This window comes from Takifugu rubripes, chromosome 3, assembly GCF_901000725.2.
Source record: "Takifugu rubripes chromosome 3, fTakRub1.2, whole genome shotgun sequence".
In the NCBI taxonomy this organism is placed as follows: domain Eukaryota; kingdom Metazoa; phylum Chordata; class Actinopteri; order Tetraodontiformes; family Tetraodontidae; genus Takifugu; species Takifugu rubripes.
In genome coordinates this window covers 4,403,520-4,424,738 of record NC_042287.1, presented here as the reverse complement: position 1 = coordinate 4,424,738, position 21,219 = coordinate 4,403,520, and the positions used below count along the sequence as shown (strand labels likewise).

The 21,219-nt window shown below is 44.0% G+C and overlaps 1 protein-coding gene across 11 annotated transcripts in view; it reads right to left on the bottom strand.

Annotated features, from left to right (window-relative positions):
• Positions 1–21,219, bottom strand: part of agrn (agrin) — a 198,479-nt gene that overhangs the window by 104,478 nt on the left and 72,782 nt on the right. For all 11 annotated transcript variants that reach the window (XM_029834076.1, XM_029834085.1, XM_029834079.1 and 8 more), the window contains one exon: positions 17,897–17,935. In XM_029834076.1, coding sequence (XP_029689936.1) covers positions 17,897–17,935 — 39 coding nt within the window. The remainder of the gene's footprint in view (positions 1–17,896; positions 17,936–21,219) is intronic.

Sequence of the window (21,219 nt, the reverse complement as noted above, 5' to 3'; positions counted from 1 at the left end):
TCTGAGGCCGATTATAATGCCGTTCTCTGACAACCTATCAGCAGGGATCATGACAGCCTGAATTAGTTCAGCTCCGCTGGAGTGGACCGCAGTCCAGTTTGGGAAACAGAGACAGGTGGAATCACATAACAAGCACAACTTTGTCTACCTTCACATGTGAAATTGAGCATGAAACAAATGCAGTTTCCCAGGGCTCTGCATTTCAATCCAGGGACAGCGGCAACAGAATCAATACTTGCCCATAGCAGGTCAGTATCGATATAGCCAATAAAACTAAGCATCAAACAAAAGTATATGCCTTAAAAACGTCACATGAATTGGATAAAATTAAGCTCTGCTGCTTGTCATGTTTCTACTTAACTGGCTGTTTGGAACAATGTTGAATCTCAGAATGTGGTATCTTTGGCCCACCCAACAGCTGGGCTCCAGGAGCAACTATTGAGCCACTAGAGGGCAGCATACAAACAATATCTGCCTATTAGTTTGTTGTTTTTCTCGAGATATTCTAAGTAATTTAAAGCAATTTTTTTTTTTTGCATCATTCCCATCTGAGATGAAGACAAAAAAACCCCAAACAATAGTTCAGGGATACTAATGAAACTCTCTCAGCTAACATCATAAACACACAGCTTTGAAATGCTCCAGGTACCGATCTTTATGTCAACAGCAATGGAATCATGGGAACTCCTTCATGAGTCACACATTGTGGCTAGATCATTTTCCCCATTGTGTAATTCAATGGAACCTGAGGACATGAATAAGGTGACGTGCGGGATTTTTTTTTCTTTTCCTGTGCTAAAAAAGGCAAATACAGAGTTTGTCACTGGAGTTGCATATTTGCACAACCTTGAAATTTAGATTGCATCAGATTCTCTAAATGCAGCGCCAGACTTCATTAAGTTGAATCGTTTATGCTAAATGTAGGCTTATTCATATGCTAAATGCTGCCGGGTATGTATATTTTTCGCAGAGAGTAATTATGCGTATCTGTGAAGGTAAGATATGGAAGGTAACAACTGTTTTGTGAGGTACAACAGCGCTGAAACCCAAGGGTCCATTATGGATGCAGCTTTTTCATTTACATATGCGGCAGAAGGGGATACAAAGACATTAGCGGCGGTTTCCGTGAGTCACTTTGGGTTGCTGCATCCAGCACCACGCAGGCAATTTGTTTCACTGAACAACAACAACACATAAATTGCTGAGTGCGTTCGACTTTAATCAAAATAAGTGGGTGTCACCCCGTTCAATCCAATTAAGTTAAGATTGATTGACTAATTGATGGATGAATCTGGGTGAATTACGCTTCTCAGTGACCGACCCAAGGACCGACTGACCTTACTGGAAATGATGCAGATCTGGACACAGGTTCTTAATCAAATGATGGATTCACTTGGGTGGGAAAAAAGGTTTTAGTGTAATCCGAATCTTTATATACTTTATATACAAAGGTTTGTGCTGACGAATCAAAACGGTTCACATTCAAAAACTCACAAACGGTGGTCATCAAATGAATTTGCTTTCAATAATTCCAAAGATTTGTTGTCAAATCTGCATCACAGAGTGCTAATTTTCTGTTTCTCTTTCTCGGGGAAGAACCGGTTCTTTTCCTTCCCACTAACGTTTATTAATGTGTTGGATGAGCATTATTGACTGCAAATGTGATGATGCAAATGTGCTAACAGTGCCTAGATTAAATGGACCTCAATTAGATGGGGCCACAGGTTGGACGCCCAGTGATGAAGATAAGCTGAAGAAGGCGTGTGCGTCTGCGTGCGTGTGTGTGTGTGTTAGGGGTGAATAAGAAGAAGGGTCATTGGAAAGGTCGTCATGAATAGTACATGAGGTTGGGATGGATCAGATAGTTCAATGACCATCGCCTCCCCCCTGATAATCTCCAGCTGGTTTTGTTGGAGGGTTTGCGACTGGACAGACGCTGTTGTGTGTGTGTGTGTGTGTGTGTGTGTGTGTGTGTGTGTGTGTGTGTGTGTCTAAAAGCTGCAACTCTTCTATATTCAGCCTTAGTCATCTGTATTCAGATACACATTACACCACTTACATCCTGGAAGTAATGAGAGGTGACGTGGGGGTGGGAATCTGACCTTTGCCCCATGCTTGTGTGTGCATGCAATGAGGTGGCGTTCAAAGAAAGATCCCTGATGCGTGTAAATAGTGAGAGCTGATACATTCACCGACACGCACCGGGGAGGTTTCCACTAAAAAACAAATCCCTCTCACAACTGCTGCCAATTATACCCAATCAAGTTTAACATGCGGGGACGTCGTCTTGACAAACACAAGCAGGACGCGGCCAACACGGTTTCCTCGCTTCGCTGCATCTGCTAATATCCACCTACACTTCGGTAAATAGTGATTAGGATCTGTCAAGACGGTCAGGAACAAATCACAGCCATCATTTCCTGAGCAAAATAAAAAAGACAGCCATCGCAGCCGGGCGGGGTTGATAATAAACCCAAATGTGGAGCAAATTAAGCCAGATGATGGAAGAGAAAGCCCTGTTTTTGAACTTGAGTTTCCATTCATGTCCATTGTGTCGTCATGTGCCATGCCAAACACTACAGCGTCTTGAAACCAGACTGTTTACACGCGCCTGCCATTTTTTGCCATTTTGGAAAGTTGTAGTTTGACAGGAATGGCCCATATCACCCTTTTTGTGACAGGCGTTAAAATACAGCACACGCAGTGGCAAAAAAACCCACCAAAATGAGGAGCCGCCTTTTTTTCAGCTAAGTCTCAGCTCTGACTTGTTTTAGTATTTACATGATGCCGGTTAAGGAACCACAGTGGGAAGACTAAAGATCCCTCCTGAGCACTCGGCTCAAGTATATGAGAGGTGAACAGAAGACAGAAATCAAATTAGCTCATTTTGATGCTACAGTTTGTCACTCGGAGATAAAGGTTCAGGGTGTATCACAGATGAGAGACCAAACAGATCCAGAGTCATCCGCCTCCAGAGGGCTCCTCCAATATTGCGAATAAGTGAAGTGTCAGTGCTGAGAAATGTGTCAGTAAGGTGTTGGACTGAGTTATTATCACCCCAGGTACAAGAACTGAAGGTACCCCCCCCTTCCCCCGCACACACACACGTGCACACACAGTTCTACCCATCTTGCACCCTTCACTCCTTCTTTGACACTTCAGTTCTTCATTATTAATATTTACACCAACTTTCTCGTCTCCCACAGAACTTCTACAGCCTCCTGGACACCCACACACACAGGCACACATCTGCAAACACACACTCACACAGACGTACGTAACCAGGCTTCAATAATTGATACATTTCCCAGCACCCTGTCTAAAAATAGTCTGATAAGCTTTGCCTCGTGATGATGCCCCAGAAGTGCAGAAAAATACAGATGAAAACGCTTAAAAGCCTGACTTTTGCATTAACCACTGAGTCCACAGATGTAACTTGCCAAACTTGGCGCTAACAGACTCAATTTTTAATCCGCAATGTGTGAGTGACAGAAATAAAATGGCATTAACTTATGCAACGTAGCCTCAATCACACATAATCTTCCATTGCTGGTTCCATATTCCAGCGTGAGTCACTGGGAGGTGTAAAGCTACTGTAAAGCTTTACTCTGCTTGGTGGTGGTGCAGACGCACGATGGTGGACCCCAGGTGGCAGGAGAAGGCTCGACCTCTCGACGGGCTGAATGCTTCCTGGTTGCTCTGGGATTTGGCGGCCATTGTTTTGAGGGGCCTCACCCGAAATGCTGATTTTAAGGAAAGAGCCCCTGACTGCATTAAGAGGAAGGGATTCAGCTTGATTGTACACTTGTGCATGAAATCTGGACAGGATGCAGCCGAGATGAGCAAAAGGAATCAAAGGAAACAACTGCATTTTGTGACAGTCACAGTGTTTAATGCAAAATAAATTTGCGTGTCCTAATTTAAATTGGTGCTGCACTGCATATTCATGAACTGCTCATCAGAAGTTGAAGGAGAGCAAACGCTCCGATCTAGGAAGCCAACAACTTTCCTATTTGTTATACTCCCTCAACACGTCAGCTCCTCCAGGCCCGAAGAGGTGTGGCATTTTACACAGTGGTCTAAAATGTGTCTCCGCGCAATTATGTCGAATTCTCACAGTACATGATATCCAGTGGTGTAAATGAGATGGTAAATAGCACCAAGAGAATTACGTTTTTATCACGAAGAGTGAAGGTATAATTACATTACAAAAAGCTCCAATTAGTAGTGCTTTATCTTTCCCCGGTGGTTTAAAGTTGTGCACCTCTCTGGAATACTCTATGAGGGCTTCAGTTTTATTTGCTGCAGCTTCTTGGCGAATCTCTACTTTCGCTTATGTGGCAGAAACTGGGGGGGGGGTCGCACGTGTCGACTTCGACTTGAAATATTGAAAAACTCCCAGCTTAGTCGCGCAGCCTCTCGCGCTGTTCCAGCGGCTCGTGTCTGTCTCATCATCTCTAAACATCTGTAAAGATTTCCAAGTGTCACAGGAAGACAGGAGGTGAGTTATGCCATCGCCCACATATGTTTGCACACATATTACATGGAGCTGGATAAAAGTAACTATTGGCAACAGAGCACCGGGCTATCACTTGCACGGGGCTGAGAAACAGACACATCCAAGTCTGCTGATTTTCCCGGCTTAATTAGAATTTTCAAAGGCAATTTCCCAAAGGAAAAACATTTCAACACCACGAGCTTAATGACTCATCAGCATGTAGGACTCTGTGCTGCATATGTCACCTTCGCTTGCCATAATTAACTAACGGTGAGCATTCAGGTCTCCTCTGCTTCCTCCGTCGTCAATGTAAATGTGAAACCATATAGCTTTTCGAATCAGACCCTGACAGGGGTGTATGCAAAAAAGGCCTCATACCAGAATATAAATACTCAGTATTTCTCAAAGTCTGTCTTGCAAAGATAATCGCCGCTGGGGGAATTTCATCAGATCTTCAAACAAGCAAACCCACGTCCCTCAACATCTCATTTATTAACTACTGTTGGAAACAAAGGTTTCAGCAGGATTTTCTGCTTTTAATTAAATCATCGATATCTTGAGACTAATTTAGGAATTAAACCCTGTTTCGGTTGTGTTTGATCTGCCTTTCAAAAGATTTCCATCCAAACAGCCAATTTAAAGAGGAAATTAAGCCCGAGCCTGATTCTCAGAGTGGTGTCAAAAAGGATCCGTGCATCAAATGAAGCCATGAGCTGTTTATTATCAGAGTCACATCAGTTAATCCCCTCCCCCCAAAAAAAAGGTTTAATCTTCAACAATCTGTATTTTGTGGTTGTATCGACATTGTCCTCTCTGCCGCCGTCCTGACCCAAATCCATCCGATCGGATCTCAAATGCTTCTTTAATGCTATAATGTGGTCTCCCGGTTTTTATGATCCCCGGCGGGCCCCTCGTCCAAACAGACCGAAACAAATGCGGGTGCCTACGTCTTCAAACTTAAAAAAAAAACCCAAAACAATGATGCAGGAATCAATCTGCAAGTTTTTATCGTTGATAATGGAGCAGCTCCTTAAAAAAAAAAGGCAAAAAAAGAGACAGAGCCTGGAGAGGTGCTTGAGCAACCTGTCTGTATAGCCAGTTCTCCTTTTTTACAGTCCAAACACACGACTCTGATCATCCTGTTTCCATTACCTGCAACCCTAACTGTAAAGTGTAGATTGAAAGCATTTCCCCTAAGCACAAAGAGAGTAAAGTCAAGCAGCTGACAGCAGAGGTGCACCTGAGTGCTGCATGTATAGTTCAGAGGAGTGTGCTGGGATAAAGTGTGCGATGTCTGTGTGCTGATTTCTCTCCTGGCTCATTAAAACTTGATGATCCTGAACACTCCCTCTAAAAGCAGCAGCAGCTCTTTGACAGAGCGGCCCTCGACTCTGCCTATTACCATAATGTGTTCGGGGATAGAAATGGCCAAGATCGCGAAGGAGAAAGCATTTTAGGGACCGTGGATGTTGCCTTTTCAACCCAGGGAACTTAAAACGTGGACAGATTTTCAATTTGCCTAATTCCAGAACCGTGGGCGAAGTTAGGACCAACAACAAAGCTGCGCTACTCAAATTATTAACGCGAAAGCAAAAGCCCAGCGTGCACAAACGCGACTGTTTGAAGACTTTCATTGTTTGAGCAGATCAAGGTATGATGCATTTATCCTTTTCAGGCTCATTTTAGAACCTGACTCAGGTGCAAACGTTAGAGTTGCCATGTGGCGAAGAAAATCTCCATTGTTGACGTCTGCAATTTTAAAGACTTTAATTATTTGGCGCATGAATATTGCCCTTTGTTCAATCACAGAACAAAAGAGGATGGAGGCAAGACCGCCACGCGTTCATGTGTAATGACGCAGAATTGACTTCCAAAGAACACAAAGCCCCTCAAAGATGCGTCTCCAATAAAATATGCATGGCCAGTTGCAAAATTCACCCGGGTGAGATCCCTTCTAAGGCAAACACGGCGCTCTAAGCTGTGCGCGGCGCCGGCCTTGGAACGGAGCTCGTCACGTTTTGCTGTTTACACCATGTGGGTGTGCGCGGGGCAAAAAAAACACCAAATCTGAGCAGGTTTCCGTGCATATGGGAAGTGGTCAGCGAGCATCAGTGATCATCTTTGTTAGATGTCCCTTCGATCGTGGTTGCATGTGTGTATCGCTTATCTTTGCGCTCATATGTGAGTGTGTGTGTGTGTGTGTGTGTGTGTCCGGCGCCTGAAGCGAAACCACCATATCACGTCTTTTGCAGGGAGACTGCTGTGACTAATCAAATATTGCTCCAGGACCAATGTGTGTATGTGTGTGTGTTGAATGCAATTAGGCCTTGCTACCCAGGCTGTCTGCCTCCCCTGACCCGGTGTTTTCTGACCCGTGGAGTCATCTGAAGGCCAAAATGCGCTTTCGCACCCAGCCTGCGCTGTTGAGAAGGACCCCGCTCAGGCGCCTGCGCTGTAGCCTGACAGCCTCCACCCAAACGCGATTATGATATACAGCAACGCAGTTTCGGACCAGCTGCAAGTGATCCGCTTGCTCCCGCTCGCGGTTTCCTCCAAACAGATTTCAATCTCGTGTGTTAATTCTCGGGGGCCATTTCGAGATAGATCTGTCCGACTCCTCAGGAAAAACAAATTACAAATATTACCAGATAGGCCTGAAGTGGAGAGACGTTTTGGCTCCGGGAAGAGCGGCACAGGTGGGCCATGCAAATGTCAACGCTCGCTAGAACCCCACTTGCTTACGCGAGGGCGAAGAGCATTAAGATAAAGAGGAGCAATACGTCTTACTTCACCAGGAGCAGAAAGTGTCACTTCACCATCCAAACCAATCTGTGTACGTCCTCTTCGCTATAATGGACCGGGTAGGGAGGAGGGGGAAGTGATTGAATCTTAGCACGACATCAGATGAACACAGCGTGGGGCCTGAAGTAATTGCACATTCTTTCTGGTGATTCTGCTTGCACATAAAAATCTCTCTTTGAACTAGAGGAAATGCATTGGATCAGATCTCTGGGGACTGATGAGTGCTACACGACTTTGTCTGCATGTGACCCCCCCCATAATGAAAAAACATGCCAATTTTACATCTGACTAAGAAGCTACACCTACGTCCACAACGTTAGAAATAACCCCTTTTTGGGGGGTCGTATTTTGATCTTTTATCAAAAGTCTCTTGCTGATGTTGTTGGCCTTTGATATCAGTGAGAGCGGGAGGTGCAGGGGTGGTCTGCACGCAGACACGCGGCCGGGAAGGTGTTGGCCTCGAAGCTAATGTGCCCTCAGAGGGAGGCGGTTGAGGGGAATAAATCAAAGACTTGAAAGTTTCCTTTCGAGTCCATCTCTGAATGATGATGACATAATTTTCTCATGACGGAAAAGGGTTAAAAGGGCTTCCGTTTGAGCTGTTTTTTTTAGTTCTGCCCTCTTTGGCGTCTTCCTTCTTTTACTATTTTTCTCTCATTAGTCGTCAAGGAGTCTGAAAAAAGGTGACAGCGGAACATTGCAGTGGACAGCTTACGTCAGGCTACTTTGGAGCTACTTTAGAGCAGAGTCATCCTTGCCTCAGACCAAACGGCGGCTAAAGCTTCTCAAGGATGAAATAAACTCAATAAGCTTGGTTTAAAGCAGGTTTCTAAAAGTAGTCATTTGATATATAGGAATTCATGTGCCGCCACTTCTGAGTCACTACGGAGACCACCACCGTTACACCAGTGTGCACTGGAGTCTATGTCGTGAACACTGTGCCTTGGACATTCTGGTTGGTTACGTGAGGGAAGATCTCAACATATGATGCATCCCAGAAGCTCCATTTAAAAAAAAAAAACAGGGTACAACAAACCCAAACAAGCCCTCTTAAAGGAGGGGATTCCAAATATATTTCAAAAGGACGAGAAAATGTGGCTAAATCTTGAAACACTTTGTTGGGGTCATGACCCGCAGGTTGTGAACGGCTATTTCACAGTTCATTCCTGTCTCCCTCCTCCGAGTCACCAAAACACTCAGCAGCAATTTATAGACACATTCATGGAATTAAACACGCGCACAAAGAGGCTTATTCTTCACCAGATTTCCCACAGACGCACCTGATACGTACAGTAGTGGTCGCAGCTGGGGGTCTTTGCATTGATTGGGAGCGTGCATGCGTGCCGGCTTGCCTCTATCTGGGGATTACTTTAGCAAGTAGCAGTGGCAGTGTTTGAGAGAAATGAGAGAAAAGGATTACAAAAAAGAAAGTGCGCGGCGAAAAGAAATAAAACATTGGGATGAAGTGCGGCGGGCAATTGGTAAACCGCCGATATTTTCCCCAGACGCAGCTGATTAAACACGGATTCAATCTATCGAACACGACAGATTAAACTGCTGCAAATGTCTTCCCCGAGAGAGATACGACAACCGGACGAGGAGAACATGAACGCTCCATCCCAAAGCGAGTGTATCTTAATAACCACCGTGCTAAAGATGTAATGTGCCATCCTGCTGGTGATGGTTCCCACGTGAAGGTGTGACTGGCGTGCAAAATAAACTGTAAAAAAAAAACATTTTTGCAGGCAAAGTTGCAGCAGACGGATGTGGAAGAGGGGAGCTGTCCGGGAAATGCCACAGTTAATTCTTATCACATGCGGAGAGACTTACACTGAATGCCCTGTGAGTGTGTGCGAAGGAGACAAAGACAGAGAGCGCGAGACGGACAGAGATGTCCACTGAATTGAAAGAGAATCAACAATCAAGTGTGGGTGCATGTACAGCGCCCGCCTGTTACTCAACCTGTTGGAGGTACATACGTAAAACAATTTGGTCGGCAATGTGCTGTGTTTTTGTGGGCTTAGAGGTGTATTAGTTGTCAGGGAAATAACACTGGGGTATAATTCTGACAGAACCAAAAGCAAGAAAAAAGAAATACAGCATATTATCTTTAAAAATTCAATTTCTCTCTCTAAGGAAGTCAATCCAGTGATTTATCGGCCCATACTCATACCAAAATATATTATTCTGTCTTTCATAAACTGCTAGACATGTTAAAGCTCACCCTTGATTTTTAGCTCCATGTTTTTTATTACAATTTCCATGAAAATATTGCGAAGGAGGCCTGTGCTGAAATAGTTGGATGGCCCCAACCAGGATAAGTAATAAAAGAAAGCATTATCTTTCATTTGATTTATGTTTCTTCTTTATTTATCATGAGATTAGAAGCTTAAACCCCACTGTTTATCTTTGAGCTGGGTAATGCTGGACTTCATCAAACTGTAGACTGTGGCTGCAGCCTTTACATGGTGTGTAGGCTGATTACCTGCAACTAGGACCAATATTCATATTTTTTTCCTTTTTCTTGTCGAGTGCCACAGTGAATTAAGCACCTGTTGTAATGGGTCGGGTGTCCTTTACTCACTGTAAGCTGTATATGGAGGAAGACAGGGTAAACCTGGATGAGCTGGCGACTCATCCAGGGCCCAATATGAGCATTTTGGGATTTGGTGTCTTGCTCAAGGTTACCTCAGTGGTGCTCTGAAGGGGTTCTGGCACCTCCCCCTACAAGTAGAATACCCCAAATTATTGCCCGCACCGGGGCTTGAACCCAGAACCCTCCGCATCTCAGCCCATACACTTTGAGAGAGCTGAGTAGAAACTTCTCTGTTAATATGAATAAATCCACTCTTAATAAAACTCATTATAGATTTAATGGGTTTTTTTTTACATTATCCTTCCTGTATGAGCTTTTATTGCTTTTAGCAGTGTGACTCAGGCCCTGACCATGACAACAGATTGCACCAGATATCATTTTAAGAAACTTTCCTAAAGTTTAGAGAAGCAGTACCCCCAAAGGGCACACACACACACACACACACAGGCAGACACACATGGTGTTTGCCTTCAGTGACATCAAGCTCTAATTATGGAGTTTCAGCGTGAACCGAGCTGCCTGAGACTGGAGAGGCAACACGACTTGAGCGGGGAGCAGGTACACGGACACTCGCTACAGTCCATCTGTGCACTTATTACTAGAGCACCTTTGACACCTTCTGATTTTATACCCACAGTCACAGTGCTGAAACTCACATATTCTAAGAGTTTCGGGAACTTACATCCACAAAGATATGCACAGGTGCACGTTTACATGTCAGACGCTAGCAATAAACACACAGTGATACCTGTATTTCTCCATCGCGAGAAAAAAGAAATCATACACACTAAATTGTTTAAATTGCCAGTGATTTTTTTTGTTCTGTTTCTGTTTCCCTCCCCAATCTCTCTCACTCTAAATTTCATTATGGAAATCAGCAAGCGAGCAGATGTGTGAGGGTGCTGGAATACTAAACACTCTGGCTATTTGTTCATTGTCAAACACACACACACACACACACACACACACACACACACACACACACACACATGCTTGGTGTGACGCTAAACAAACCTGGGACACTGTAAAGTTAGGATGTGAACAAAACCATATGCAAATACAAATACCACACACACACACACACACACACACACACACACACACACACACACACGCACACAGACACCGAGCTGCTGTTTTATGCCTGGATTAATGAGGCGAATGATGGTCAGCCTTGTTGAATAATCAGGTTTAAAATATACATACACTGGGACCATAAAGACCCTGGTATGGCGCCTGAGGAAATGATCTACTCACACAAAGAAAATGTATACATACGTGGATGTTATTGCCAAAAAGTTAAATTCAGCAGACAACAAATGCAAAATGAATGTATTCAAACAAGCAGACAGGCTTGATGGCTCCAAGAGGATTACTAAATAGATTCCCGTGCACAGTTAATCCAAAATTTAGCTAAAGCTCAGCCAGGCTATTTAGTTGGACTAATGTCCTTGTCCCACTATTCAAGCTGGAGTAGAATCATTTAATGACTAAGTTTTCACCTTGGTATTGTTTGAAAATTTCCCCACTGGCCGATTACGTCAGAGACCAAACACTCGTCAAAACCAGGTAGCTAACAGCAAACTGGCGGCATGGGGATGCGTGAAGGTGATCTGACGTAACCGGATATTACTCACCTTTCCCGTCGTTGTCTATCGCACTTCTAGCTGCTATGTTGTTTTCCCCATGTTGTTTTGTTGTGTGCTTGTTACCTGCACTGTGAATGCATGTGTGAATATTTTGGCTAAGGGAAAAAAGCGTGTAATTTCTTCTCTAACTCCCATACGTATTTAATGCCTGTGTGGGTTTTTTGTTCCAAATAATCCTAAATATAGGTGTGTCACGTTGTAATCGAGATGTGCAGCTTATAACACACTCATGTGAATACTAACAAATAAACTACGTAGACACAGATCTGTGCAGCAAAAAGTGAGTGTGTTTGTTTGTGTGTGGGTGTGTGTGTGTGCGTGATGTATTAGAGATTTTCCACACACAAAATTTGGTTTAATTTTGTCACGCTACATTCATGTTTGGATGAACCATAAATAGGTTGGGATTAGGATTCAATTTCTTTTCTTTGCTTTTTATGGAAATAAAAAGGAAGTTAGTGCAACCCACTGCATAAGGTGGCAGCCAAATAGGCGCCTCTCTGTGTGCACGAGTGCAGTGTGAGCGGAATTACGACAGCAAAGCACTGGCCCACGATGTGGTTGCACATCTGGTTGCCATGGCAATGCTCAATAACTGCAGTTTGCACACAGCACAAATATCTACGGTTTAAAATTGAGAAACTGAGAGAGGCAAAACACTGACAAAATGTGGTGCCCTTTTGGGGCACAAATGTGCACAAATGTAACCCTGTTATTGTTTTGCTGAAGACTTAAAAGCACAATATAGTGTTACAAACAATCATATACTTTGATTTTCCCCCTTTGAATGAGAAACATACGAGAAAACAAAACAATTCAGTTTTCACGAACTGTAGTGTGATGCAGTGGTGCATGCTGGGAGTCCATGTACACATGGATACTTTTGTTTAACTGCGATCTCTAAACAGCATTTGCGGCTGAATGAAGAAAAACAAGAGCCAAAGGTTGAAAAGTGGGTAAGGAGGAGCGCGCTGACATTTGTATCTCAGAATCGGCGACGGCAACTGAGCAATGAACTCCCGAGGCCTGACAGCAAACTTTGCTTCTGCGAAAAGAAAAAACTAACCCAAACTATTCAGCATGCACGTGAATAGCTTGGATGCTGTCAGCCCAGGATCTGCTCCTTCGGCTTCTTAATAAGTAAAACACAGATTGCGACGCAGACATAGTTAACAGCTGGATATCAAAATAATATTGCTCAGCAATGCGTTGACAGGCCACTTAGACTCCCATAATTATCAACCTGACAATGAAATTTAATGCACTTGTTACAGTTTTGAGCACAGTGAATTTCTGACACCGCCGCCCGACAATTAAATTAGTGCCTGCCCATCAGAATCCAAAGCGGAACCGAAAACTGACTTAAAATAACTTGCTGTTTCACAAATAAGACAGACCCAGGCGTTCACTGACTGACTGGCCTTACAGCGCAGGAGAGAGCTCACTTATTTCTATTATATATTATATTTAAATTATATTATATTATATTTATCCATTCTACATGCTAATTACCGCTAATATACAGCCGTGAGTTAGGATGGAAGGGGCACTGCTGGGAAGGGCTTCAAGAAGCTAGAAACTGGTAATTAAGTCAAAGGGAAATCATGTAGATCACCTTTTATTCTACCTCGTGGTCCCCTCCTCATTCAGAAAGTTTAGATTTATTGATATTCTGATTATCAAACATTAAAGGCTGTTGTTTTTGTGTAAAGGCGCTAGGTTGCCCAGGGAAATGGCATTTTCGTGACTTTTGCTGAAATGCATCTCCACATAGTCATAAAAACAACTTTCTACATTTTTTCTACAGATTTGAAGTTTGAAGCACATTAAAGCACCCCCCCCCATTATATCCCATTATTTTTTATTTAATGCAGCTGAATCTGAATGCTACCTCAGCTCATACTGAATCCAGGCACCTTTTGCATCAGGCAATTCAGCTATTGTCATGAAAGGTCCTCCAGATTACATCGTCCTCCACATAGTGCTCTCAGAAAGGACTGAAATGTTCATTGCCTTGCAAACACGCCAGCGAAAAGAGCCTGTGAAGCGCTCCTTGTGCCCTCTGTAGTGTGGATCTCCACGTGGATAAACGTGAATAATTAATGAATCCATAATTAGACCCCGTCCAAAACAACTGACATATTTAGCAGATTTGTTAGTGATTTGTTTGTGAGAACGAACTGCCCATAAATAAATAAGCAAAAGACCTTTTCCAATTTAATTTTTAAGGTCCTTGTTTTTAGTGTTTGATACTTGTGAAGAATGAATCACATCAAAGTATGCTGGACCATGTGAACCCCAGTGCTTGGAATGGCAAAAAAAAGGATGTGTGGTAGGGGGGAAGCAAAGGCTAAGAAGTCTCTGCGCGGCAGCGTGCAGACATGGCTATCGGGCGTGTCGGCTGACGGCTTCCAGATCATTGCTACAGATCAATGCTGTCTGTTCGCATCAAAGGTCCAATTCCTGGATTAACCTGCATCAAAAATCTGGGCCTACGTCAAAAAAAAAAAGAAAAAAAGCTCCACCTTATGGGGGGGAAAAGTGCTACGCTTTCACTTTTTCCTCTCTTTTTATATCACATTCTCATTTTTCTCTACCTACCTTTGAGGATCAATACCGAGTGAAGGTGAGGTGAGGGAAGGACGTGTACGGAGAGCTGCTCTCTGTGACGGATGGTTAGACAAGGAGGTTGACAGGACTTGTCCAATACCCCTGCTTTTCACTTTGGCTGATGAGAAACCAGGACCAGCACTTACTGAGATGTTGAGACACTTGCGCAACCATCTGCTGTGCTTCCATCCCAAAAACAAGACAGACTACCCCGACCGGGTGGACGGAGTTAAGCTCTGGAACTCTGTGTACTTTGAAAGAGCATCAACCTTTACTCGGTTGATAAAGTCAAGGCCAGCCAAACATTTTTCCTCCCCCACAAGCTTCCAAAACAGCGAACTAATGACCATTTTCTTGACAACCTGACAACTGAGGCAACGCGTGCCCATGTCAGACTTTTCCAGCCGGCACCCCCGCTGCACCTAAAAGATGAGGTAGACATTTTGCCTCCATTGTGCAAAATCTATCATGTGAAATGATTTAATTAAGATAGGCTGAGGAATCAGAATTAATTCTTCTGGCTGACAGGCTTATTGTCAAGAACAGAGGGAAAAGCCTAGACAGGATAAATCACAGCCAGGTGGTGCGTTTGCGTGCACCTTCCCCTCCCTGATGTAGGAGGCGTTGAGTGTGTTGCAGCCGTTTTGAAGATGAAGTACGGTTGTGAAATTGCATGCGAGTGTGCTGGCCATTTTTATCCCGGGTGTGCCACCATTTCAGATGAAACCACACTTTGGTCCTGGGTTTTTATTTTGTCTGTCAGTGAAGAGCATCCTTGAGAGAGCCCTGTCGCCTGCAAGTGCAAAATTGAAGCGTTCATATGGAGTGGATCTCCACAAAATGGGTTGTTGGTGGGGGAGGAGACATAATATATATATATATATATATATATAAATTTACAAATGTATAACCCTAACTGTTTTAAAGGAACATTTCCTCTTGAAAACTGATCATTTGTGGTACAGTATAAAAGCACCTCATTTAGTGCAGCTCTTTGGTTCCTGCAGCTTTGGTTCCTGCAGCTTTGGTTCCTGCTTCAGGGTGGGGCCTAAACTGCAGCATGCTGTTTAGCCACCAGTTTCAAAAGGCTCTGACAATGAGCCGAATGTTGATTTTGCAGTGGTGGGATGAAAAACACCTTTCAGGCTGGCACCTGTCACCTGAAAATCCCTTCTGACATTATCAAGAAAAGTCCTCAGAGGAGCTCGGCGGGGAGCTGTTTCCTCTGGCTAATGTTCTTACCGCTTGTATCCTGGGTCGCATGGCTGCAAAATGTTGAAAGACCTGGAGAAAAATGCATTAAATGGGCTTTTTTTTTCTAATTCAGTTTCAGCTTTTGGGATTTCTTTGGACTTCTGCTGGATTTTATTGGGGCAGTATTTAGTCACCGTGGACACTAATTGGACAGGAATTAGGACTCCAAAGGAGTTTCCGTTCATCCTGAAACTCAAATGACTGTATTTACTGAACCAAGAATATTTCTCTGTCATTGTTTAATTACGAGAACTAACAAGGACGAAATCGAATACTTCCTTTAGAGTTTATCCAAACCTCATTCCAAAGTCCAACATTAACTCCTCAAGCAGTACAATCTGTAAGCTCTCTCACACTGGCCAAACAGTCAACAACTGTTTTATTATTATCAGGAGACAGCCAGCAATAATGGCAGCAGCCTCAGCCAAGCGGCTGTTTTGAGTCTTTCAGTGGAACAACCTAATTAAAGACTGCTCGGTGACTTTTTGGCACAATTTTGACTGGCGATTACATGTCGTTGGCTGAGGAGAACCCATCAGCTGTTTGCAGTGTTGTGGCACAAAAAGGGCAACATCATCTTTGAGCCGTGCTGATGTGCCCAACATTTGCAGGACAAATTCCTACACTTTCTGCAGAAAGCCACCCGGTGCTAATTAGGATGCCAAATCAGCAGCAGTAGAGAGACAAATTATGTTGTCAAAAATGCAGCCTTCTCGGTGTTTACTGTGCAATTTCCTGTTATGAAATACTTGGGGGGGGGGGGGGTAAGAATAAGTTAAGAATAAGAAAAAGTCCCTTGATTTCACAACAAATGGACACACCTTCAGTAACCCTCCGCTGGTGTTGCTGCTCCTCTACCCCCAAACTAAAACCACATGTCTCCAAAAAAAATAAATAAGGCTTTCAGACATATTTGGGCTGGCCGCGGTAATTGCCTCACTAATCTCTCCCGTTTTAAATGACCTAAAGAAACTATATCCCACTGGGAGGACCTGCCCCATCAATCGCGGAATTTACCTTTTGGTTTTTTTTTCCGCAATATATTAAAATATTGCAAAGTGCTGATGGAAAACGTTCAGAACTATTGGAAATGTAATTAAGGGCCACCAGCAGCTTTTAAACGGTTGACTAGAGCAGAAACAAAGGGGGCCCGGCAGACTGCAAAAAAGCAAAAGAAAAGTGGGGATAGTGCGCGGCTCAATCGATGCCCTGGTCGTCTTTACTATCAAAAACTAACATAAGGAAAAGGACAGAAAAGTCCCGCCTCACTGCCCGCACATCCTATATTCCCCGCGGAGACACAGATTTGATAGCAATAGATGTTTCACAAACACGCAATCAGAGATCTATCAGGCTTAATCACCTGTCAGGAAAAAAACTAATAGCTGCTATAAACTGTGGCTCTGCTCTCGAACACAGTCCCGGTTTTATTAGAGGAACCACAAAGAAAAACTCCGGTCAACCTGCGGAGCGTTTGAGAACTCTTCCAATCAAGAACAATTATACTTTGGAGTGAAAATAACTCAGCTGATTTGCACCGATGTCAAAGAGTCCCAACTCGACCAACCAATCACGATAAACCATTGCTAATTGGTTCCTTCTTATTTTCTTTTTAAAGGTGACATCTATTACAAAAAGCGTCTTTGTACTAACTGGCCCATAGTACAGTACATGGTGGCGAAGCAAGCAATTACCAGACACACATTCAAACCCCCACTGCGGCCTTTTGTCCCCGGCCTCAGCTGGCCGACTGGAATCATTAAATACATTCTCTCCTTAACTTTGTAGCTTTCACAAAAACGGGCTGACAGAACACCTTTGGAGCTAGTAGGAGTCCACAGCGCTGCTTGTGCTGTGCTGTTATGGCTGTGAGCAGAAAACCACTGGCAAAGTCCATCAAACATCGGGCTGCCTCTGATAAATATTCATGGCAGCAGCTTGAAAACCAGATGTTTTCCTCAAATTACTGAGAATTAAAAGCCCATGTTATCTGCCCTGTAAACAATGGGTAAACCTACTGAAAAGATTTATTGTATAAATTTGGGATGAGAAAACACGAGGTGAAGATCAGCTCTCCAACTGATGCCTACAAACTCCCAGGAGCTCCAAAGAATATGGAATAGCCGAGGAAAAGGGTAATTATTGTCCGATTAAACCCCATCAGATGGATGTCAATGCTGCTGTGGTAACAGGTATTGAACATCAGTCCAACTAGCAGTGCGGAGCAGATCAAATCAATTTATCAAAAGATCTTCCTCACATCAAAGCCCTGAGCAGAGCTGGCCACGTGTCTGTCATACCAACCTTCCAGGGGAGAATTTTTTTTTTTTTTTTAAATGCTGTCATATCTGGCACGGCAGACAGACGGCCGTCCACTTCAAAGGCAGGCATCTGCTATCCAAGGTCATTATTGGAGGGTGACACCATGCATTCACACGAGACAGCAGTGGTCAATGAAGACGAGCGGAGAAAACACAGAGGACTTACCATCAGGAGGCTGCGCCGGCGTGAAGTGAGGTGGTTTGTCTGCAAGAGATAAAAGGGAAAAAGAGAGAGAAAATAGTTTTAGTTTAGGCAACGCTCGAGGACTTCCCAAGAGTAAAAGGCGAGTAATTGAGGCGCCGTAAAAACAGACGCGTTTGGTCCATAGCCTTGGAGTTGCCATCTATAGCCTTGTAATGGAGAATCTGGGCCCTGCAGGAGCACATTTTAGCAGTAACAGCACAGTCTGGGTTTAGCATTCTGTGGCGTTCAGATCTGAAGGCGTACCACACTTCACGGTACAGGAGGCTTGCTTTGGCGACGCGTTTGGAATTCAGCGTGGGGTGAAATACTGTAGCTGTAGCAGTGAAATCAAAACCCTTCCCCCACCTCCCCTCCCATCAAGTGCATGGAAAATAAATCAAAGGTGTTATGGTTCCGTTATGGTTCTGTGAAGATGTCACATGACATGATAGTTTTTCTGGACAATTTCTTCAGCGATCATGAGCGCACTGCTAAACTTTCTCAACTTAGCAATAACAAAAGAATAATAATAATCCATCAAAACCCACACTAGAAGAGCCGAGAAGCAAAGATCCAGATACCATCGGCCGTTACACAAATATCGAGATAATTCGGGACAATTGATGAAAAAATCAATAAAAACGCATAATGTGAGTCGAGAAATTTTCTGCCTCTTGTGTGTGAGTGACACACGTAACAAGCCTTCTTTGCCAGGTTGCATTGTTTCTTTTTTATGTTAGTGAATCCCACCAACCCCCCACCACCCCCCACCCCCGCCCCAAAATGTCTCAAATCAGCCACCTTTCGCAGCAACAGCCCCAAGAAAACAGGCCGCCCATTTTTCACAGGCTGATTGATAGTAAGAAAAAGGACCTTTTGAAAACATGCTGCAAGCCGCCAGAACGCCACCTGACCTCATCAAACCACTTTCTTCGCTCTGGTCAAGTCAGCTGTCTGGCTCACACTAGGCAGAACCCTGGTGAGCTATCACAACTGCCCGCACTGAACAAACACAGGAGCACAAACGTTTAGAGGGGATTTGTGGATACCCAGCAATCCCCCAAGACATCCGCTCTGTGTGGTATAATGAGGAAGATAAAACACATCACATCAATTATCCCGCTAACGCGTTTTCCCGGAGCCCCATCAGGAACCTTTCTCAGGACTTACACCATACCCGATGGTGTCCCATGATGCAGTTGAGTTTTAAATTTAGGCTCATTTACTGTTGCTTGTCAACAGCTTGTGCTTCAGGGAGGGAAAGATGGAGAGAGAGACTGTGGGTAAGAGCGAAAAATGAGGAGCGGGGAGAGCCGAGGCTGTTGCTAGAGGTAAATAATGAAGTGTCTGCCGACGCTGTTTCCCAGTCAGCGAAGACAGTAACTGATTTTCATCTGGGGGGGATTTCGGAAAGACATTTAAAAGAAAGTCGGGCTGAAAATGCAGACAAGCATAAAGGAGCGTATGCAAGACGACCTCTGTACTTCCCGTCTCCTGTTTGCGCCTCTAAACGCAGACAGAGATGCTTCCGCCACTTGGAAAGATCCCGACGCAAAAATGCGACGTGCTAAGTGAGCTGAAATGTGGTGGGGAGGCTGAATGCCTTTTTATATAGGTATTTCCATAATGAAAGGACAAGATAAGGTCTTTCCATAACCATATCAGGGTTTCCCATCTCTCCCTCCACTGGGCAAAGCCTGCAAGAAGTCACGGGCCTGTGTGAATGTCACAACATGGCCATCATTCACCCTATATCTTCCATAAATCAATATGTGTCTGACTGTGACATTTAACCATGTGCAGGGAGAGATGGGCCCGTTTGGCTACTTTGTATGTGCGTCACCTTCCCATTGGCTGAAGGTGATGTATGGCCATACATAATGAAAAAGTGTGTCTGTGAGTGGACTATTGGTGGGTGCTAGAGGGGTCTAAAGGGGGATTTCGTACCTGGCGTTCCTCACATCGCATGGCAACAACAAATATCGCATCCAAGGGTGCTAACACCCTTCTCCAACACACGCATCACTCATAAAGACACTATCACTATCACATCCAGCTGTCCTTGTGGCGACATGGCAGGGGCTCTTGGCAGCATAATAGAGCACTTTTCACTTCATCAATTTCCCCAGCACACATTTCTTTTCACTCGGTCATCTGAGGGGTGAAGATTGGCCTTCTTTAACTGAGCTTGTATTAACTCTAATAGAATGCGCCTGGCTGAAATTGATTCGGTAGCACGACAAGGTTACAAATGAACTACCTTCCTCCTGGTTCACCCACACGCGGCAAGTAAAATGAGAAGACTGACAGAGATGATGGAAAGGTGTGAGGGCTCTGTGGAGGGGGGCAACTGGGCAAGGATCGTCCATGCTTAGGGGTAGAAATGCCAACAGTGAAAACTCACCGTTGCGGCGCAGCTTTGTTTTTTGATTGTTTATTTCTGTTTGTTTTTCTCAATCAAAGTGATTGTTGTCTTGCATGGAAAAGAGCAAAGAGTTGAAGAGGGACAGGAAGAGACTACTCCTGCAAGACACTCCATGGAATTGTGTATTTATATCTGGGAAGAGTATGAATAAATCAGAGTAAGCACAGTACAAGAGGCACAAGTAAAACCTGAAGGTATGTTCTTGGCAGCTGGAAATAGCTGCTCAAAATGATTGTTAAATGGCTATTTTTGGTTAATACCTGAGCCCATAATGACAAATAAATGACCCAACTACCTGTAAGCTGAATGTATTCGTTTGCACAAATTCTAATCAAATGAATTTGTGATTAACGAACCGAAAGCTAAGATTCAGTGATTGCTTCTCTTAAGCGTCCGCATCTACTGTCCTGTCCGCTGCCTAGGAACTAGGCCACACAAACATCATTCCTCCATCTATTAATGAGCGACTGCGCTGGATATAGTGGCAGCAAAAAACGGGAGGGGGTTGGTTCTTTCCAGGCCAAGACACAAATTTTCATCCTCCAAAGGCATTTAATCGGCATTTAATACTTCATCAAAGTAAATGCCAAGTCTTGTAATGGAGATATGAGGCAATTTTGCAAGCCTACAGCACCACAGAGTGATGGAGGGAGCCTGTAACTTAAGCTGTCCCGACACACTTACTTCCACAAATAAGGCTGTCATGAGAGGCAAAGAGCTCAGTTTCACTGGGAATTTGTCTTATAGGAGGAAAATCTAGATGATGTTTAGCAAAATGATTTTTCCTTCACATGCTATTCTCAAAATGTGCATCTTTTAATGGCAAAAGTCACATGTGCACATGTGGAACAGGGTACACATTAGGTGACACTGATTTGAA